Raw genomic sequence first — 19,674 nt, 5'->3', positions numbered from 1 at the left:
CCACTGCGCCACCAGGGAAGCCCCTTAAGGTCCTTTTAATTCCCCCAAAGCACTTGGCACCTTGTAGATGTTCAACAAGAGCCTGGTGAAAGAATAGCCACAAAGTGTGGTAGGTCAGAGACAGCTTGAAACTAAGTTTGCAGGAGGGATATGAAGAGCATTTTCCAGGCAAGTCCGAGACCCGTTACCTCTGGAAGGCAGTCGGGGAATCAGGGAGCCCCCTGCTCCCAAAGGATTACCTTGGAGATGAAGAGGAGGGAGCAGAGAGTGAATGAACTCTTGGCCTTTATTAAAAAGAAGGCAAGGAGAGTCCCACTCCCCAAACATCCCCTGGAATAGACACACTGTAGGTCGGGCTACGGAAGGTCAGATGAACAGGTGGACCCTCTGGAAGAGGGCAGTCCCAGGGCAGGGGGCACGCACCTGAGCATCTGAAAGACCCTCGAGAGTGAAAGAAAGCAGAGCACAGAACACACGACCTCTGTGTCCAAACACATGCCAGGGGGACCCCTCCCTGCAAGGGTGGGCGAGGGATCCCTGGAGCTCTGGACACCCAACCAGCGGGTGGAACCTGTGAAAGGCTGAATCCTGACCTCCTAGACACAGAACATTTGGGGGCTTCTCTGTCTTCTGGGAAACAGGATGTGGTGATTGCAGGCTTGGGCTGAAAGGATGCGGCTGAAGAGGTAAATGGGGATTTGGTGCTCTTCCTTACATGGGGTTCCTGTGAGGATGAGGGAAGTGGGAGCTGCCCGGATCCAGACTCCTTACTCTGGGTTAGAGCAGCTGTGGGCACCGTGGCAGAGCGCCTGGGGGGAGAGGTCTGTTCCCCATCAGGCCGGAGGGACGCTGAGCCTTCAACCTCATGGGAAGTGGGCCTGGGGAATGGGATGGGGTGGGCTCAACTTGTTTTCTGTTTGTGCTTCAGTAGAACACCTTCTCCAGATACGCATTCAGGAACATCCCCGAGGGGTCCAGCTTTTCTCGGATGGCACAGAACTTCGGAAAGGCAGGATACATTTTCTCGAAGTCCTTCCGGGTGCAGTTGTGAGCCTGAGGAAGCAACCAGATACAACAGGCCTCGTTCCCTGGAACCACCATTGCAGCAGGGCTGCAAACAGGCCCCCACGTCTGGATGCCTGCATGTGTGACGCTGCTACCTCCAGGCACACATAAGCACATACATGCACGCATTCATTCACATGCACCTATAATGTAGAGACCCAAAGAGGAGGGAGGAAGTTCTTGCAAAGTAAAGAAGGAAGGTGTTAAAATGCAGCATTAAACTTCCCATTCCCTTTGCCACCTGGCAGTGTGTGAGTGGAGAGGGCTCTGGCCCCAATTCAACTGCTAATTAGTAAGTAAGTCCCATCACCTCTGAGAGACCCCTAGTTTCCTGTCTGTTAAATAGACCCACTGCCTTATCCTGCTCGTAGGGTTACTATGAGAATTAAATAAAATGAAAGGTGAGGAAGTTTTCTGAAAACTCAGAGAATTAGTCACTGGGCTGTTGGAACATGAATGCAGAGGGAAGATGGGTCTGGTTAGGGTCGTGGGGGCCCTCCTTCCTGTCACTTGCTCAGCCCAAGTTTCCCCACATCTAAGCCTTGGGCAGGCAGGGCAACTGGGAGGAGAGGCGCCCTCTGGTGGAAGCCTCCGCTCACAGCAGCTGCCCAGCTGACAACCCCCATGAAACATCCTACCTTGGCCCAGTGGGGCCTGCCCCCCACCTTCTTCATGATGGTCTCGTAGGCCAGCCAGTAGTCCAGCCGCGGCACGTCCTTGCCGTAGGGCCTGGGGAGGGGGCAGAAGGAGGTGAGGCCCTGTCTCTGCTTTGCACGGTCCCACCCACTGTTATCAGGCACCTTGCCTGTGCCCTCAGGACATGGACAGCAGTGACCCAGCACCTTGAGGGCTTCTGCTCAGAAGGATTTGGAAAAGGTTTACATCCTCTTGCATATTTTTTAACTGGCCACTGAAAGTTGTCATGAGTTTAAATAATTTTAAAGATTTGTGTGTGTGTATGTATATATATATACACACACACACATATATATGTATGTATATTTATATATCATGTAGCTTGAAGATTTCAATTTTAAATCTAAATATTTTAAAATGTAAGTTAAAAAAATTTAATGTAAAGATTACTTTAAGGAGATATATATATATATATATATATATATATACACACACACAGACACACACACACACACACACAAACCTTAAAAATAAACATTTATATCAGAATCCCCTCATTGATGTATGGAAAGCATGGCCATATAACCTAGGTGGTCAGTCCTGCAAAGTCAGATTTACTGACAGAAAAAATCGAAGTCAGAGCTTTAAAAAATTCAAATGTTATGATGCAGCCTCATGGCAACTTTCTCACTTCTGAATTGACATGCACAGGTAGGGATAAGATAGACAGACAGATGTGGATGAGGCTGGCTGCAAGTTTGTCCCTACATGAAATAAGCCGCCTCTCATTCAGTACGTGTTTCAGAAACTCCCTTCTGGCTTCGGGGACTCCCGCCAGGACAGCGCCTTCTTGAATTGGCCCTTGGGATCCCTTGAGTTTGGGGTTTTTTACATGCTGGAGAAATACAGCATAGTAAGATTCAGGCTGGGAGAGAGTATATTTGTCTTTTGCAAAGTCAGAGAAGGGCTATTATCAATGGGGGATGGGAAGGAAGGAAGACATGTCTTAGGCAGGAAGTTTTAGAAAAGAGGAGCTTCTTAAACCATCCACGTCCATAAGCCTCATACAAGAGATTACTGTGCAACTAATCAGGAAAAAACGCAGTCGTGAGTTTAAGGTATCGGCACAAGCCGGTTAAGATGGGCAAATGCATCCAGGCCTGATTCTCTTTTTGGTTGAACTGAAACCTGGCCTCAGAATCCTTCTCAACACAGTTCCAGGCTCTCGGAATCACTGACTAGGGCAGGCACATGAGATAGCATAGACTTGTCATTCAGTAATATCAGCTTCACAAGTAGTAGCTACGCATATTAACATTAACATTAATATTACATATTCATTAATATTAATGACTGCATTAACATAACATAGGCTAGAAAGGGTGGTCGTAGGAACTCGAAGGAGAGAAAGACGATTTTCTGCGGCCAGGATCAGGGAAGTCTCCCGGGAGAGGGTGGCGTTTGAACTGGCCTTGAAAGCTGGGGAAGGAGAGGGGTCCCTTCGAAGCAGGGTGGCTGGGTGGGGGTAGGGAGCCCAGCCCCACCCTGCCCCCTCTGCGAGCTGCTCACCTGTACATGATAATGTTCATGTAGCAACTGTCGCGCTGGAAGCAGGGGCTCAGCAGGATGTCGTCCCCCCGGGTGAAGCGCACCTCCACGGGGTAGTGGGCCACCACCTTGGGGTGCGCCTCCAGCATGGCCTTCAGCTCCAGCAGGGCCTCCCTGGTCTTCTCTCTGCACTCGGCCCAGGGGGATGGGACCCAGACCTCAAGAAGGGGCCTCCTGAGCTCCCATGAGGCTCTGCACGGCTTCCCAGCCTTGGGGGCCTTGGGGATCCCGGTCCCCAGGAGGCCCCTTCCTCATGGCTGCTCTCAAAGTCCTCCTCACAGAAGAGGAGACCTACCAACTGCTCCCAGCTCAGATCCCAGGGCCCCCGCCCAATCGGGGGCTCCCCTTGGGTCTCTGACCACAGCTGTCCCATGCCCCGGCCTCCTCTTCTTCAGACAGTCAGGTCACTCTGATTCCAAGACTTCTACTTTTTCTAATAGTCCTACCCCAAGAGTGTGGTGGTTTCAGCCCCTGAACATGGTAACAGAGGCATCCCTTAAGCCCTGGGCACCAACCCCCCCCACCACCTTTTCTTGGAGAAGGACAAAGAGGGGGCAATTCAGAGAGAAAGCTGCAGTGATCTGGGCTACAGACCTTGCCTCAGTCCCGAGGGGGGTGTGTCCCTCGGGACTGAGATGCAGAGTACCAGCCCCCAGCCTGCTCCATGGACTCTGCCGACCGAGGGACCAGATGCTGGCCAGCCTGCTGTTACCCGGCCGCATGGCTGGAGAGGAGCTGATGGGGAAAGCGGAGGGGATCCCCTGGCTGGTCTCCCTGAGAGTCACAATGGTGCAAGGGCACCGGATGGGGATTCAGAGCCTCCAGTTTGCCCCCCACTAATAACAGGTAGAACGGGGAGCCTGGTTGGCAGTGTACGTGCTAGGGCAGATCCCAAGGGAATCTGTTTGTTGCCGACCCACCCGCAGGCTGGCCCACACAGCCCCTACCTGGGGATGGCCCAGTCCTGCACGTGTTGCTTGAAGCGGCACTCATAGGTGAAGATCTTGTGGCTGCGGTTGCAGTTTTCCTTCTTCCCATTGAACAGGAGCCAGAAGAAAAAGCGGTTGATCCAGCCCACGAGGCCTGGGAGGAAGGTGCTGGGGGCGCAGGGCAGAGGGGCCTGGGATCATCGTATTATCCAGCAGTGAGTGAGTGCCGGCTGTTTGCTGGGCGCCGGGCTAAGTCCTTTACAAACCAGGACTTCATTCTCCACATACTCTGCCACGTACGCTTACCTACAGCCTGGAAATCCCTCCAGGGGATGTGAATATCGCCCCTCCATCACTCTCTCCATGGCTGCCCTGTGATCCAGTTATGGATTTTATCTCACATTTTATCCCTCTCTTCCCCTTTAATGACTAGGTTATTTTCAGGGTTTGGGTTTGGTGAAAAACCCAAACTGTGATTAAAAAAAAAAAAAACACGTAACATAAAATTTACCACCTTAACCATTGTTTAAGTGTACAGTTCAGTAGTGTTAAGTATATTCACATCGCTGTGTGGTGCATCTCCAGAATCTTGCATAACTGAAGCTCTGTCCCCACTAAACAGCAGCTCCCCATTGCGCCCTCCCTCCAGCCCCTGGCAACCCCCATTCTACTTCCTGTCTCGATGAATTCGACTACTCTGGGTGCCTCATAAAAGTGGAATCACACAATATTTGTCCTTTTATGTGTCTGGCTTATTTCACTTAGCATAATGTTTTCAAGATTCATTCACATTGTAGCATGTGTCAGGATTTCCTTCCTTTTTAAGGCTGGATCGTATTCCGGTGTACGGACATACCCCAACCTGTGTTGCTTCCACCCTTTGGCTGTTGCAATCATGCTGCTGTGAGCACAAGTGTGCAAATATCTCTTTGAAATCGTGCTTTCAGTTCTTTCTGATATATCCTCAGAAGTGGAATTGCTGGGTCATATGGAAATTCTATTTTTAAGTTTTTGAGAAACCTCCATACTGTTTTCCCCAGCGGTTGCACCATTTTACATTCCCACCAACAGCGCAAAAGGGTCCAATTTCTCCACATCCTCGCCAAAACCTGTCATTTTTGGTGTAGTACCACCACATGCCACACCATAACAAAGGTCTTTGTACTTATATCCTTACCAGGTTGTTGGGGCAAAGGGCAGGCAGAGTTTTGATTTCAGCAGGTTGCTGCCAGTTTAATTTCCATCAGGACTGTAGTAATTCACCCTCCTTCCACACCTGGCCATCCTGGGAGGAGCTGATTGTTGTAAGCGGCCAGTGGGGGCCAGGGGCCTAGCATGGGGGCTGGGCTTATGGATTCTTGTGTTTGGAAATGAGCTGCCCAAGGAATTGCAAAGGGAAGGCTCTGCGCTTCTTGGGCCACGAAGGAGCTGTCACCTGGCTTTCTGCTCTGGGAAACTCATTCACCAAGTCACATTCTTCCAAATGTATACTTACACACACACACACACAGACTAAAGTTCATTTTTTTTGTCTTTATAAAAGAAATCCATTTTCACTGTAGATGTGTTGGGAAGCCAAGAAAGCAAAATCAGCCTTCTCCTTGCTTCTCCTTCTCCTGCAGGGGTTGGGAGGGTGAAGGGTACACACTGCAGGGGTTGGAAGAGGAGGAGAATGCTGTCTCTCTCAAGGCAGATGCTCTCTAGTGTCCCAGGCCAGCATGGCCATGGGGCAGCTCCCACCGGCCCCAGGGCACCAGGCTGTTCTCAGCACAGGAGCTGAGCTTGGCCCTGGTCCTGGCTGACCCTCCAGGGATCTGTTCCCAAGAAAGCCTGTCTCTCTGTCCTGGTCAGCCAGGGCCAACACCATCACCCCTACAGTTGACCGCTACTGAACACCTCAAGGACAGAGACCAAGCTTTTCGTTAGCATTTCCTACACAAATACTATGAGCCTCCCCTAGGTGCCAGGCGTTCTCTGGGGCTCTGAGGATTGACAGTGACAGGACAGACAGCATCCCTGCCCTCATGGGGCTACAGTGAGTCTGATCGCAAAGCAGCCATTAAGTCACCAGGTACCCAATCCATTATGTTAGTTTTCATTCCCGCATCCTTGGGCACATAGTTCAGCGAGAGGCCCAGAGCTGCAGGGATGAGGCTGAGTGGATGCAGTTTCCAGAAGACATGAAAAGGGGGGCCACATGGGCTGTGCTCAGAGGTCACGGAGCTCCCTCAGAGCATCCGCCCTGGCTGGGATGTGCCAACTGTGATTTACAGCCCAATTTATTTAGATGCTCCCTGGGCCCGGACTCCACAGACACAAGCACATAAAGCTGCCAGGCTGCTGTGATGGAAGGAGAGAGAAGCTGGCTGGGCATTTTCCACTCTCACCCCCGATCCGTTATCTGATGGAGTGATGGCCTCTAGGTTGGACTCGCCGTCTTTAAAAAGACACCAAAGTCCTCAAGATAAAAGACTAGATGGCTACATTTGATAGAATTAAATACATCTACACATCATAAAACACCATGAAAGTGAAAGATAAGACACCAACAGGGAGAAGGTGATGCAACACACGTAACCAGCAAAGGACTGGTGCTCAAGATACATGTAACTAAAGCTGTACAAAACACTAAGAAAAAAACAAGCCAATTTTTTAAAAGAACAAAGTGCGTAAATGGGCACCTCACAGAAGAGAAATCTGGAAGATCAATAAACTGAAAAGCTGGGCAGCCTTATTAATAATCAGGGAAAAAAGAATTAAAAACCATAATGAGGTACCATTTAACACATAGCACACAAAAATTTAAAAGCCTGACAGGTCCAATTTTGTCCAGCTTATGGAGGACAGAGAATCTTACAGTGCTTGGCAGTTAACTTGGTATTACTACTTAGGAGAACAACTTGATCTTATAAAACTGAAGATGCTTATACTTGGTGACCCAGGAATTCCACTCATGATTATATACTCAAGACATCAGAAGCAAATTTCCAGAATGCTCACAGGAACGTTGTTTGTAATGGACAAAAAAATTCCTGGAGACAACCCAAATATCCATCAACAAGAGCATGGATACATACATTGTGGTAAACGCGTACGGTGAAAAATGAATAATTACAGCTATTCATATCAACGTGGAAAAATATCACTATCAAAGCTGAATTACCAATTTTTTCTTTCAGGATTCAGAAAACTACAGTATCAATAAAAGCAAGAGAATGATAAGCATAAAGTTGGGGGGGGTGGTTTACCTTTTGGGGGAGATACTGTGATCTGGGAGTTCCACCAAGAGGACTCCAATTTTACTACTGTTGTCTCACTTCTTAATACGGTAGCAACAACAAGATGTGGGTGCTTACTCTATTAGTCTTTATATTTTAAATTTGTGTTGCCTATATTATTTCCATGTATGAAACATTTCAAAAATCTTTATCTGATGCCATTCCACGTCTTGGCTGGATACAGAGTCACCACTCAAGGCCCCATAAAACCTTCCCCATCACTCATAGTTGCGTGTTTGGTGGCAGACATGGGGCCTGAGCCTGAGCACAGACTTAAGGCTGGGAAGGAGGTAAGAAACAGGACAATACGAAGCTTCACGACACCTGTGAGCCAGGGAGTGAGGCTTGGGCACTGGTATTTTTTAAAAAGCTCCCCAGGGTTGAAAACCCCTGTTCTGGACCCAGGAGACAGACCCAGTTTGCACAACTAGGTAGGATGTTGTTCTGATGGACCACATCTGCAACAGTATATGGCAGGTGCTGGGAAAAGAGACACTTGCATTCCTACCTGATCCAGAGCAGGAACTCCAGTAAATAGAATCCAACAGCATAGTCCCAAAACCAGTTGGCCGAAGAGGAGGGAGGCTGGGAAGCAGAATGTGTGGTCAGTTTGGGGCCAGAGCTGAGTGTCTCCTTAGAGGGAGATGGGTCCCAGGAGAGGCTGTGTGTGTGTCCTGGGGGAAGGGTGACCCACCTGCCAGGATGATTGAAAGCCTCACTTCCTACCGCTGATTCCCATGGCCTATCCCCTCGGTTTCATGCTTTTTTATATGTTCAGGTATTCATGTATTTTGCACAAGACAAAACTGTGCATCTGTCCCTCCTCTTCAGAGCCCACGGGCCGGGTGTCCAGCAATCATCCTTTATGAACCCTATGCCAGCCCCTTACACACAGTAGGTGTCCTGGCTTTTGCCTGACTTGTTCAATCAACATCATCCTAAGTGATGGTTTTGTTTTCTTCTGCTGAGAAGGTCACGGTGGGGAGACAAAACCAAGGGTTTCTTCACCTGTACGGTTGGGGGTGGGAAAGATGGGGGTGCTGGAGGGAAGGTGGGATGTATTAGCTGGCTTCTGAGGTCTAGCCCAGCTTCCTAGGACTCAGCCTATCCTGTCCTGCCCACACCTCTGTCCCCCGTTCCCCTGCCCCACATCTAGATTGTCTCTTGACCTCACCCCTACGCATCCCTCCCCGCAGACACATGGACCCTTACTGGGCCCACCTTCCTTCTTCCTTCCACCCTCTGGCCTTTTGTGCTTCTCTCCTCAGGCTCAGTGATGCTCACCCTTGCTTTTCCTCTCACTTCTCACGACACATCAGCACGATAACAGGCGTCAGGCGCCCTGGGAGCTGGCGGGGGTGGGGGGTGGGGACGTGTGGGAATGGTGGGCTGTGTGTGAGGAGCGGAAGATGCCCCGGCTACCTTGTTGGTGTGGTCCTGGTAGATGACGCTGACGTTCTCGCTGTGCGGGAACCAGAGGAAGCGGAAGTATTCGGATTTTTTCAGGTGGCTGTCCAGGTTGTCAAGAACCTGTCCGAGGCAGGAGGGAGAAGCAGAGATTGTATTGGTCACAGGATGATGGTGGGGATGCTGGGAGCCAGAGCCCACCATCAAAAGAAAATACCTGAACTTGTCCTAACATTGCCAAATAGCACAGAATGTGTCTTATAAGATGCTGGACGTTAACAATATCCACTTACAGGTGGACTTCCTTTAGTAACTTAGAGGACAAAAATGACCTCTCATTTGTTCTGGCTTGAATAATTACTATCTATGTAAGTTTGGGCAAGTGCCTCAGTTTCCTCATCTGTAAAGTGGGATTAATAACAGTACCTATGTCAGGATTGTTATGAAGATTTAAATGCATTCATGCTTAGAAAGTGCTTAAAACGGTGTCACAAGCTTGGTGAGCCCTGTACAGGTACAGCCTGCTGCTGCTACTGTTACATTGTCATTGTCATCATCGCTCATCCCCACAAGGCCTGACATGTCGGGGGCCCTCAATGAAATGGACGGGAGAGCCTTGCTCGAATACGGCTCATCATTTGCACACGTGGAAATAACGTCGCAGAGCAAATCATGTCTCCTTGACATCCATCAAGCTGATACAGGACAAGTTCTGAGCCAAAGCAGAGACGGATTTGGGGTTTGACAGGCAGCCGGGAGGGAGGGGAGGAGCAGTGGTCCTGGAATAAGTTCTGGATTCAAGTCCTGGCTCCGCAGCTGCACGACCTTGCAGGAACCCCATCCCCTGAGCCTTGGTTTTCCCACCAATAACATGTGGGCACTTGTGCAGATGAAATGAAATAACCTATGCTGAAGCTTCCGAGTCGAGTGCCTGCCACGTGGCCTGTGCCCAGTGGAGAGTCTTGTTTCTGAATGTGAGCAATGCTGCCACACATTTAGGGCCCCGGCCCTATTCCCCACCCCCCGAGTTCTCAGCTGTGAGTCTCAGGAAGCCCTCTGAGGCCTCTGGGCAGCGTGTCTTCATCTGTAGAAACAAGACCTTAATAGTTTTCCTTCCTTCCTTCCTTCCTTCCTCCCTTCCTCCCTTCCTTCCTTCCTTCCTTCCTTCCTTCCTCCCTCCCTCCCTCCCTCCCTTCCTCCCTCCCTCCCTTCCTTCCTTGACTGTTGTGAGGACCAAGGGAGTTGATGGATGTGAAAGCAATTTATAAGCCGTTAAACACAGCTTGTGATTTCCACATCTGATCAGGAAGGGAGGTGAAGCCAAGGTGAAGCGCTGAGGTGAGCCCACCTAAAACTTCAGTTTGGAGCATCTGGGAGCAGTGGGGGAACTTTAGAATTCTGGATCCTTGTCATCACTTCAGGGAGGCCCCCTAACTTGTTAACCGATGCTTGATGGGGCCTGGGGGATACAGGAATGGGTTGCCTTCCAGTGACCCGGCTGCCATGCTAAACCTCCCCCGGCCCATGCCAGGCCCAGGCTGCCGGTCACCCTATTGCATCTCCGCACGTGTCTCTCCAGTCTTCCCTATAATCCGCTCCTGCTGCCAAGGACGGTGGCTGACTTAGCTGCCTTCTTCGCTCTCACCGGCCCTCTCGCACTAGCCTCATAATTTGCTCCATTTTTCATCTCTCCAGACAATGTCACAGGGAAGCATCCCAAAACACAGCTCAAAAATCCCCAGCAGTGCTCCATTTCCTACGGAATCGAGCCCAAACAGTTCAGGACTAAGAAGCCTCCTTCTACAGACACTGTCCGGTACCTTCACCACTGGCCACGAGAGACAGTGGAGCACCTGCAAAGTGTGGGATCTGAACTGAGATGTATTGTAATTTTAAAGGTCCATGTAAATCCCCGCCCCCCCCCCCCCCCGCCCCAAAGCTCTCTCCTTCCATTCTAAGCAGTTTCTATTTATATCACATCCATCCCAGAAGTATATTACAGGTATTGAAGCATACATCTGTCTCTGAAATTCATCAAGCATCTCCTATAGGTCAATGACGATTTCATTCATATTTAGTTTCTCCCCGAGGGCAGAGATCAGCACATTTTCTTTCTGTAAAGGGCCAGATAGTAAATATTTTAGGCTTTATCGTCTCTGTTCCAGCTACACAACTCTACCATGGTAGCGTGAAAGCAGCCACAGAGGATACATTAACAAGGAGCGTGGCCATGTGCCAATAAAACTTTATTTACAAAAGCAGGCAGTAAGCCAGCTCTTCTCTGCGGGCAGTAGTTTCCCAACCCCTTGCCCTAGAGCTGCTAGCGTAGCCCCTTGGACACAATAAATGTGGGAGGGCCCTATGATTCCTTATTTGAAGAGGAGGGCCTTTTCTGCTGGGCTATAGACCTGGGGAAAGTTCAGGAAGAAACTCCAGAACCCTGTTACTATCATTTCCCTCCTGACTGGGTGGACCCATGACCCATCACCTCCGGGCAGAGCTGATTTTCTCCTGGGAGAGCAGGGGACACAGTCTGGGGCTTGGATGGAGGATGGGGCTAGGACACGAGAGAGCAGAAAATCCCCCATTTCCTCGTGTACCAGCATCCAAGGCCATCCTATATTGCCCAGAATCTTAGCAGTAAATGTAATGGTGCCCCTTTCTCAGCTCTGGTGACTGAGAGATGCGTGCCCAGATTTCCACCCCGAATGGAGTGATGAGAGCCACTGTCACATCACATTTTGTGCCTCTCTCCTGACCTCTGTCATTTCTTTTCCTCCCTGAATTAGAGGGACAAGGCATATCTTTTTCCCTGACACTAAACTCTAAGTTCCTGGAGGCATGCACCACGCACGCTCCAGCTCTGTACCCTCGGTGCTCCCTAACTTAGCATGGAGTGGTGGCTGAAGGCTGGAGCCCATCCAAGGCCCATCCCATTGTGAGCTTAACTCTCTCCCTTCAGGGCCTACAAACAATCCTATCTGGAGGAGGAGGGTCCCTAGGGTCATGGATTTCCTCGGTCTGACTTGTGGTCCCTGAGAGCACCATCAAAGGGGTTTGGGCCCCAGAGAAGTCTTCCTTGGCATGTTATTGGCATGAAGGGCTCTAGAGGATTCATTCCCCCCAAATTAGTGCCACTACTGAGTTGGTTCTTGGGACCTGGTTACCAGGCTCAAGAGCAGAAGCTGAGAGCTCCATGTCCCATGGCTGGGGGTTACCCAGTCATCAGTGGCAGGCATTGGGATGCTGCTGACAAGGCTGGTGTGTCCCTGGGACCAAACCTGCTTCCCAGAGCGTAGCGGGAGCGGGTGATGCAGGCAGCCAGCAGTACCCCTCACATCTCATTATGGTTTGCATGGCATAAAGGGCAAAAGGCTGACAGCTATTTCCAAAATTCTCATGTCTTCTCACGGGCTGTGATTTCATACCAATCAGACTGCAAAGAGTCAGAAATGCTGAGACTGTCACAAAAAGCCATGAAGGCTGCCCTTTTCTTGGCCTCACTGCCCAGAAGCACTGATTCCGAACTCCCCCTTCCCCTCATATGGCTTTGAGCAAACTTCAGAAACCGTGTTGGGATGTAATTAAGCACATCAGTCACGGAAGCACGAATTGCACCTGAGATGGACCACACACAGCATGGGTGGGAGGAGATGCGGAAAATCCCAGAAAGGGATGGATTTTCAATAAATTCTTGACCCACTGACCTTGAGTTACCTGGTATTGAGGTCTGTATTTTGTGGACCCTGGGGAGGCAAAAAGACCTCAGATAACATCCCTGCTCTCCAGAAACTGACCACCAAGCAGGAAGGAGGAGGGAAAACAAATGTTAAGAAGCTCCTGAGCAAATCAGGGCAACCAGCATGTGTGGCCTGGGAAGTGCAGTGTTGGATTCAGAGTCTAGAATCTACCCACAGAGCAGGGATCAGTAGGTAGTGTTCTCTTCCAATAAAGCCAGAGAGAGGACGGACTGAGGGTCCCTCTCTCGGAGGCTATAAAGGGCAGTGGACTCAAGGGCTGTGTGTCCTTGAGTCCTGACAGCAACCCCGTGGGGACAGTGGTGCTCCTATCCCTACTGTATCGGTGAGGAATCCAAGCTGGGGCTGGGGGAGGGAGGAACTGTGCAAAGTCACAGCGGTCAGTGGAGAGGGCGGTCTGACTCAGAGAGGTGTCACAGGCTATACACTGCACCCTCGTGGTGGCTTTCCTGGGACTCTTCCAGAGCTCAGGCTGGAAGCCCCAGGATAGATACACGTGCTGGATGGGAGGAAGGAAATAGGAAAGGAAAGACACACAAGGGAAGGAAAAGTGGCCGAGAAGCTGAATCTTCAAACCCGCCTTTACATGCAGGAAGCCATCGTCACAGTCCTTTGTCCTGGCTTCCAGTCCTCTCCTCCAATGCCCTCCTGTGGCTCATGGCCAGCCCACCTGGAGTGCTTGGCCATCAGGGAGCCCACCCTTGTCTAGAGGGGACATGAGGCTGGGGGGCTGTGTGCATCTCGGAGCAGCTGCTACTTAGAGGCAAACGCTCGGGGCAGCATGGTCTGCAGCCCCAGGGGAGGTGGGACAGCTTCCTAGACACCTGAATGGCAAGAAACTGGGAGCCGATGTCAACGTATGAACCCAGGAAGGTTTACTGTCTTCCTATCGGTTCTCAGGAACCTGAGTGCTCCTGGAAGTGAGGCCCCGTTATTTTTCCTTTTGGATTAGAAGGAAAACCTCCATGCAACTCAAGAGTGAGGAACAACTGGTCTAGTGACGGTTCTCCGATCGGTCCTCCTTCCTTCCTCTATGGGCTGTTTCCTCCTATAGGGAAGCAGCCTGGGTCTTGGATCCCACCTCCATCTTACACTTCTTCCCAAGCATTCCCAGCCCCTTGAAGGGGCCCCTTAAAGGCTGCTCTGAGTGGAGAGAGGGCAAAAGTGAACTGAATGTGGGCCGATTGACTGTACATACTGCCGGCAGTAAATGCCAGGGCTGTAAATGCCACCCACCCTCTGTGCAGTCCTTATCTGTGGCCGGCGACTGGGGGCAGGGAAGGCTGTCCGTGGGCGTCCTGCATATGCTGATGCCGGGCCCGACAGAGACCTAAGCTGGGTGTAGGGCGCGGGGCGGCATAGCAGCAGGAGCCGCTAGTGGGTAGGGAGAGAATCCACGGGGGATCTGCTGACTCGTGGAAGAGGGGGAAGAGCAGGGTCTAGCCCCGGGAGGCCTTGCAGGATGGGCTGGGGTCCCAGGGGAAGGACGGGGCCTTCCCACCAGGGTTCACGCCCCTCCTTGGGGATAAGGGCCGAGAACGTCACCAGATGCTCCAGGGGAAAGAAAGAATAACGTAAGAAAGGACCCTCTGTCTGCAGGGCTGGGTGACGAGGTGCGGGCACAGTTTTGTATCGAAGTGTCGCACTGGTTTACAGAACGTCCGCACTGAAAAGGACCTCGGGGTTCACCTAATCTGACCCCACTTTTAAAAGACAAAGAAACCGGGGCTCTAGAAGTTTGAAGGACTTGGTCAAGGTCACACAGAGTGAGCTGCACAGTCAGGCTTGGGGCCCTGCCTGCTTCCCCAGAGCCCTTACAATATACTCGTTGAGTGTTATTGTTGTGTAACTGTGTGTGTGTGTGTGTGTGTGTGTGTGTGTGTGTGTGTGTGTGCGCGCGCGCGCATGCGCGTGCACCCAGGGGCCAGTCCTACTTGCAAAAAAGAAGCAATCTCTTTATCTCTGGGTCAAAGTATTCAGCTTCGAAATGAACAAGTTCTGACCTAAGTGAGAGGCAGGAAAATAGATTCAACAACTAAGCACGTTAGAGCCCCTTTCTGGTTGAATGGGTCTCTGCCCAGCTCCCTTCTTTGCCTGAGATGCCCACCCACGCTTTAACCTGTCCACTGCTCCACTGAGACCATTCTCACCGAGGTCAGCAACGGCTCCTGATGACCAGACCCTCGTGTTGATCCCTGATTCCCCACAGCGTTGGACTCCTGGCTGCTCTGTCCCGGACACTAAGTACTAAGGCTCCCTTCTCTCCTCCCCCAGACCCTCTCTCCGTGGGTGATCGCATCCACTGCCATGGTCAACCGCCCAGGGGGCTGCTGATCTCTGCTTTGGGCTGAAACGCATCTACCCCAAATTCATATATTGAAGCCCTCATCCTCAGAATGGGACTATATTTGAAGCTAGGGCCTGCTTGGAGTGAAAAAGAGGCCTAGATCTGTCCCTTAACGCTGGTCTGGGGAGGCATACTGGAGGTGGCCCCCAAGAGCTCAGAGCCCGGGGTGGTTCCAGGCAGTCCCATGGACCAGCCCCACCCGCATGGGGCTCCCTGGCTTAGCCATGCATCGTCACTGCCAAGCAATTCCTTCTGGGGCCAAAGCATCAGGCAGCTCATTTGCCAATACTGGTCCATGCAGGCTCAGCATTGATATTCTAGGGATCAATGCTGCGTCCCCTACAGGCATCCCCAGAATCACTTTCTCAGCCACCAACTGGGATTAAAGTTTCTGGGGTTAAAGTTTCACCAAACACCATGCCTCTGAGTAAAGCGCCTTGTGGATCTAAATCCTTTGCCTTGAGGTTTAATGCATTAGAAATTCCAATGGTAAGGATTTTTAGACCAGATTCTAGGTAACAATATTTTCCATTTGTCACTGACTAGGTACCATGGGGAACATGTTTTAATACTGAACCAGACACTTTGCAGGTGTTATCTGATTTAATCCTCAGACTCAATACTCTAAGGTAGACATGATTTACTGTGCTTTTAGATGAGGAAACTGAGGCTCAGCAAGGTTCAGTGGCTGGCTCAGGGTCACAGCGTGGAAGTGGTACTGCCAGCATTCAAGGCCAGGTCAGTGTGGTCCCCAATCCCACCATAACCATGTGGGGCCAGTAGTGCTTGCATCACTGCCGACTCCATCTGCACAGAGGGTCTACCTGTATTGAATGGTGAGGTGATTATAGAGGAACTCAAATGCCAAGGAACTTGGAACCATAGATTTGAGTCCTATAGCTTAGTGATTACCAGGGATAGGTCCATGCTTGCCAGGCATTTCAGGCCTACTCCATGCTACCCATCCATCCATCCAGTCATTCATCTCATTCATCCATCCATCCGTCATCCATCCATCCATCCATAATCCATTCATCCATCCATCCATTCATGCATCCATTCATTCATGCATCCATCCATCCATCATCCATCCATGTACCCATTCATTCATCATCCATCCATGTATCCATTCATTCATCCATTCATTCATGCATCCATCCATACATCATCCATCCATGTATCCATTCATTCATCATCCATCCATGTATCCATTCATTCATCCATTCATTCATGCATCCATCCATGTATCCATTTATCCATCCATTCATTCATGCATCCATCCATGTATCCATTTATCCATCCATTCATTCATGCATCCATCCATCCATCATCCATCCATGTATCCATTTATCCATCCATTCATTCATGCATCCATCCATCCATCATCCATCCATGTATCCATTCATTCATCCATCCGTCATCCATCCATCCATCCATCATCCATCCATGTATCCATTCATCCAGCCAGCCAGCCAGCTAACCAACATGGGTTTTCATTCATTCAAAAAAACACTGCTATCAATCAGAAGCTATCCTTTCTGCCCCCCATCATCCAGTTCCTCTGAGCTCCCCTGACCTGCTCACAAAGGGATACTGCTACAGTAACCTAGGGCCAATGAAGGTCTGGTGAGGTCAGCCCACTGCCCCATGCAGGGGGCCTACAGAGCCGCGGGGGCTCTCAGTGGTGCATGACTTACTAATGCCCTCCATTTATTTTCTGAGGCTGAGCGGTGATGAAGGAGAGACAGTACCTCTGTCAAGGTTGAGGGAAAGGAAGTCTCCTGCAAGTAGAACTGGGGCACGCACTGCAGGGTGATGGTGAGGACGACTCCAAGGCTGCCCAGGTGCACCCGTGCCGCCTGGAACACCTCTGCGTTGCTGGACTCAGAGCACAAGAGAATGGTCCCGTCGGCCGTCAGGAGGGTCAGCGCCACCACCTGGAAGTGGGAGAAGAGCCACATTTCAGAACCCCTAGACTTTGCGTGATGCCCTCACTTCCCCGTTTGTCCTTGGAAGTGAGGCCAGGTTTCTCCTAGTCCCAGAAGCCCGCCGTCATCTGGTCACAGGGAACTTTCCCAGCTGGGTCTCCAGTCACAGCCTGAGGGAGCCTCAGTCTTGGGGGAGGGAGGAAGGGGAAATGGGGAGAAGGAGGCTGTGTCTGGGTGGCATCGGCCCTCAGCCGATGTGGTTCCGCGGGACCCCAGTGGCTTGTCCTCCCACCACTGCCTTGGTCATTCTGTGGACTTCACACTCGGGATGCAGCGAGCTTGTCCTCTGCCCGGAAGAAGTCTAAGATGACACAGGCTCCAAAGAGCCCTGAGGCCCTGGGTACAGGGGGCTTGTGAAGGCAAAGGGAGGATGTGTGTGCATCCGGGGGAGAGCCGGCCCTGCTGTCCCAACACGCAGCCCGGGGACCAGGGTCCCCTGCAGGCTCTGCTGCCCCCCTGGGCACCGACTCGAGTCCATCTTCTCTTTCGGGGACCTCTCACTTGCCTCAGGAACTAGATTCCCCTACTTGGCCACACACAACTGGAAACCTCTGGTCTCTGCAAAGAGTGGGCTGCGCAGTTGAAGACAGGCGGTTATCGTCAGTGTCCTTGCCCTTGGCCCCCATTTCCAGAGGAATCCTCTTGCATTGCCTGTGGAAGTACTTTTCCACACTCTGCTACCTGCTCGTTTGGATGCAAATTGCTTTCGACGTGTGCAGTTGGTGGCTGGGTGCTCAGAGTGAGAGAACAGATACAGCTGAACTAATTCTAATTAACAGCAACCAAGACGAAAGAGGAGACATTGGCAGAAATGGGGCACGGTGGCCCTCTGTGGGAGTGAGGGCGTCAGAATGATTTTTATAAAAATCAGACTTTGGGGCTTCCCTGGTGGCGCAGTGGTTGAGAGTCTGCCTGCCAATGCAGGGGACGCAGGTTCGTGCCCCGGTCCGGGAAGATCCCACATGCCGCGGAGCGGCTGGGCCCGTGAGCCATGGCCACTGAGCCTGTGCGTCCGGAGCCTGTGCTCCACAACGGGAGAGGCCACAACAGTGAGAGGCCCGTGTACCGCAAAAAAAAAAAAAAAAAATCAGACTTTGTCTGAGATCCAGGGCAGAGCATGAGAGCTGCCAGTGAAACACTGCAGCCGGGTCCAGTCACAATAAAGGTGGACAGTGGTTCACCAGCTGTGTGACCTTGGGCATGTGACTTAACCTCTCTGTTCCCTCATCTGTGAAATGAGGAGAATAACCAACTCAGAGAGAGTATGTGACGCACCCAGCTAACTGCCTGGGATACAGTGGATATTAAATACGCCAGTCCCCTCCCGTCTCCTGCGTGCAGGGGCCCATGCTGCTCAGCTGAGCCTCCTCAGGGAAGTGGCCAGTAAATCTCATGTGCATTTTGATTTCTGGCCACTCAGAATTCTTTTCCATACTCTGCTGATCATTTTGTAGAAACTGAGGCAACCAGCTTGACCTCAGCCCTGGAGAGCAGACTAGGACTGTGGCCAAATCTTGGGAGGGGTGGTTTATTATCCTTCAGCCCCAGTTACCACTGGGCTCTCCTGGACAGTGAACCCCCTCTGAGGGGGTAACGACAAGTCTATGGAGGGCTCTGAGTGCCTGGGAATCAGGTCCCACAAAACCTACCTTGCTTTGCTTCGTGGTCGAATGCCCTGGGCCTTTCCCCTTCCCTGGCTCACGGCATCCCCTCAGGATGCCTCTCCCTTGCCTGGTGATTCTCTGAGGCTTTTGTGCTTGAAAGAGGGGGGAGGAAAAGGACAAGGGCCACCAGTGTGAGTGCATAAGGTTGATGAGAAAGCAAAGTGCGGATTTAAGGGACAGTAACTCTGAAGTGGCTCCCCCTCGTGGTGTGTGAGAAAACAAAGTGAAGCCTTGGAAAGTGCTGTTGGCCATTTTCTTTCCACCCCATGCAGCTCTGGACTGGAGCACGTGGGACCAGCTCCCAGAAGCCACAGTCAGACAGCACCTGCCGGGGTGTCCGTCTTCCTTAGAACAGAGGAGCCGTGCTCCTGGCTGGTTGACTGGGGAACACGTGAGCCATCAGTGCGGTCAGTGCCGCCACAATGCTGAAATTTCTTTGACAGCGTAGTGTGGGCTCTGGAAAGGGCCTTGTCCTACATACAAACCCATCACAAACATGTATTGAGCACTAACTGTGTACACTCAGCTAAGCACCTGCACGCACTGCTGTTGCGATCATCCCCATTCTCCAGGGGAGCAAACTGAGGCAGCCAGAGGGGAAGAGACCTGTCCCCTCCCTGGTCACACAGACAGTAGTCAAAGAGCTGAGAGGCAAAAGCCAAACCCCAGCACTTAGCAGTGATGTTCCGATGGCCAGAGGCCACATGGCCCAGCGTGTAGGTGGACTTTGGCAGGGAGGCACGCGGTGAGTTACGGCCAGCATGAGGGTCTCTCTCTCTCCCCCGAGGGTGAGCGGCCAGCCTCCACGGGTACCCCCCAGCAGCCTGCTTCACGGAGCCATAGCCTGGCCTGTTAGAAGCTCCTCCTAAAACTGAAAGTTAAAGGAGTTTGCCCCCCAAAGGGGTGGCTCCTGACGCAGGCGTCGTGAACTGTCATCCAGCCCCCGGGCATTGACACATGCTGTCTCATCGAACACCCTCCCTGGGTTGAGGAG

The 19,674-nt window shown here is 51.5% G+C and overlaps 1 protein-coding gene across 3 annotated transcripts in view; it reads right to left on the bottom strand.

Moving 5' to 3' along the window:
* Positions 1 to 268: 268 nt before the first annotated feature.
* Positions 269 to 19,674, bottom strand: part of LOC132523888 (L-gulonolactone oxidase) — a 29,119-nt gene continuing 9,713 nt past the window's right edge. For all 3 annotated transcript variants that reach the window (XM_060155730.1, XM_060155731.1, XM_060155732.1), the window contains exons 6-12: positions 16,780 to 16,965; positions 8,939 to 9,046; positions 8,025 to 8,101; positions 4,257 to 4,406; positions 3,271 to 3,435; positions 1,704 to 1,794; positions 269 to 1,053 (exon numbers count right to left, since the gene is read on the bottom strand). In XM_060155730.1, coding sequence (XP_060011713.1) covers positions 925 to 1,053; positions 1,704 to 1,794; positions 3,271 to 3,435; positions 4,257 to 4,406; positions 8,025 to 8,101; positions 8,939 to 9,046; positions 16,780 to 16,965 — 906 coding nt within the window. In that variant the 3' untranslated portion in view covers positions 269 to 924. The remainder of the gene's footprint in view (positions 1,054 to 1,703; positions 1,795 to 3,270; positions 3,436 to 4,256; positions 4,407 to 8,024; positions 8,102 to 8,938; positions 9,047 to 16,779; positions 16,966 to 19,674) is intronic.

Source organism: Lagenorhynchus albirostris, chromosome 7 (genome assembly GCF_949774975.1).
Source record: "Lagenorhynchus albirostris chromosome 7, mLagAlb1.1, whole genome shotgun sequence".
NCBI lineage: Eukaryota > Metazoa > Chordata > Mammalia > Artiodactyla > Delphinidae > Lagenorhynchus > Lagenorhynchus albirostris.
Note: the sequence above shows the minus strand (reverse complement) of the source record. Positions and strands in the feature narration are given on the sequence as shown.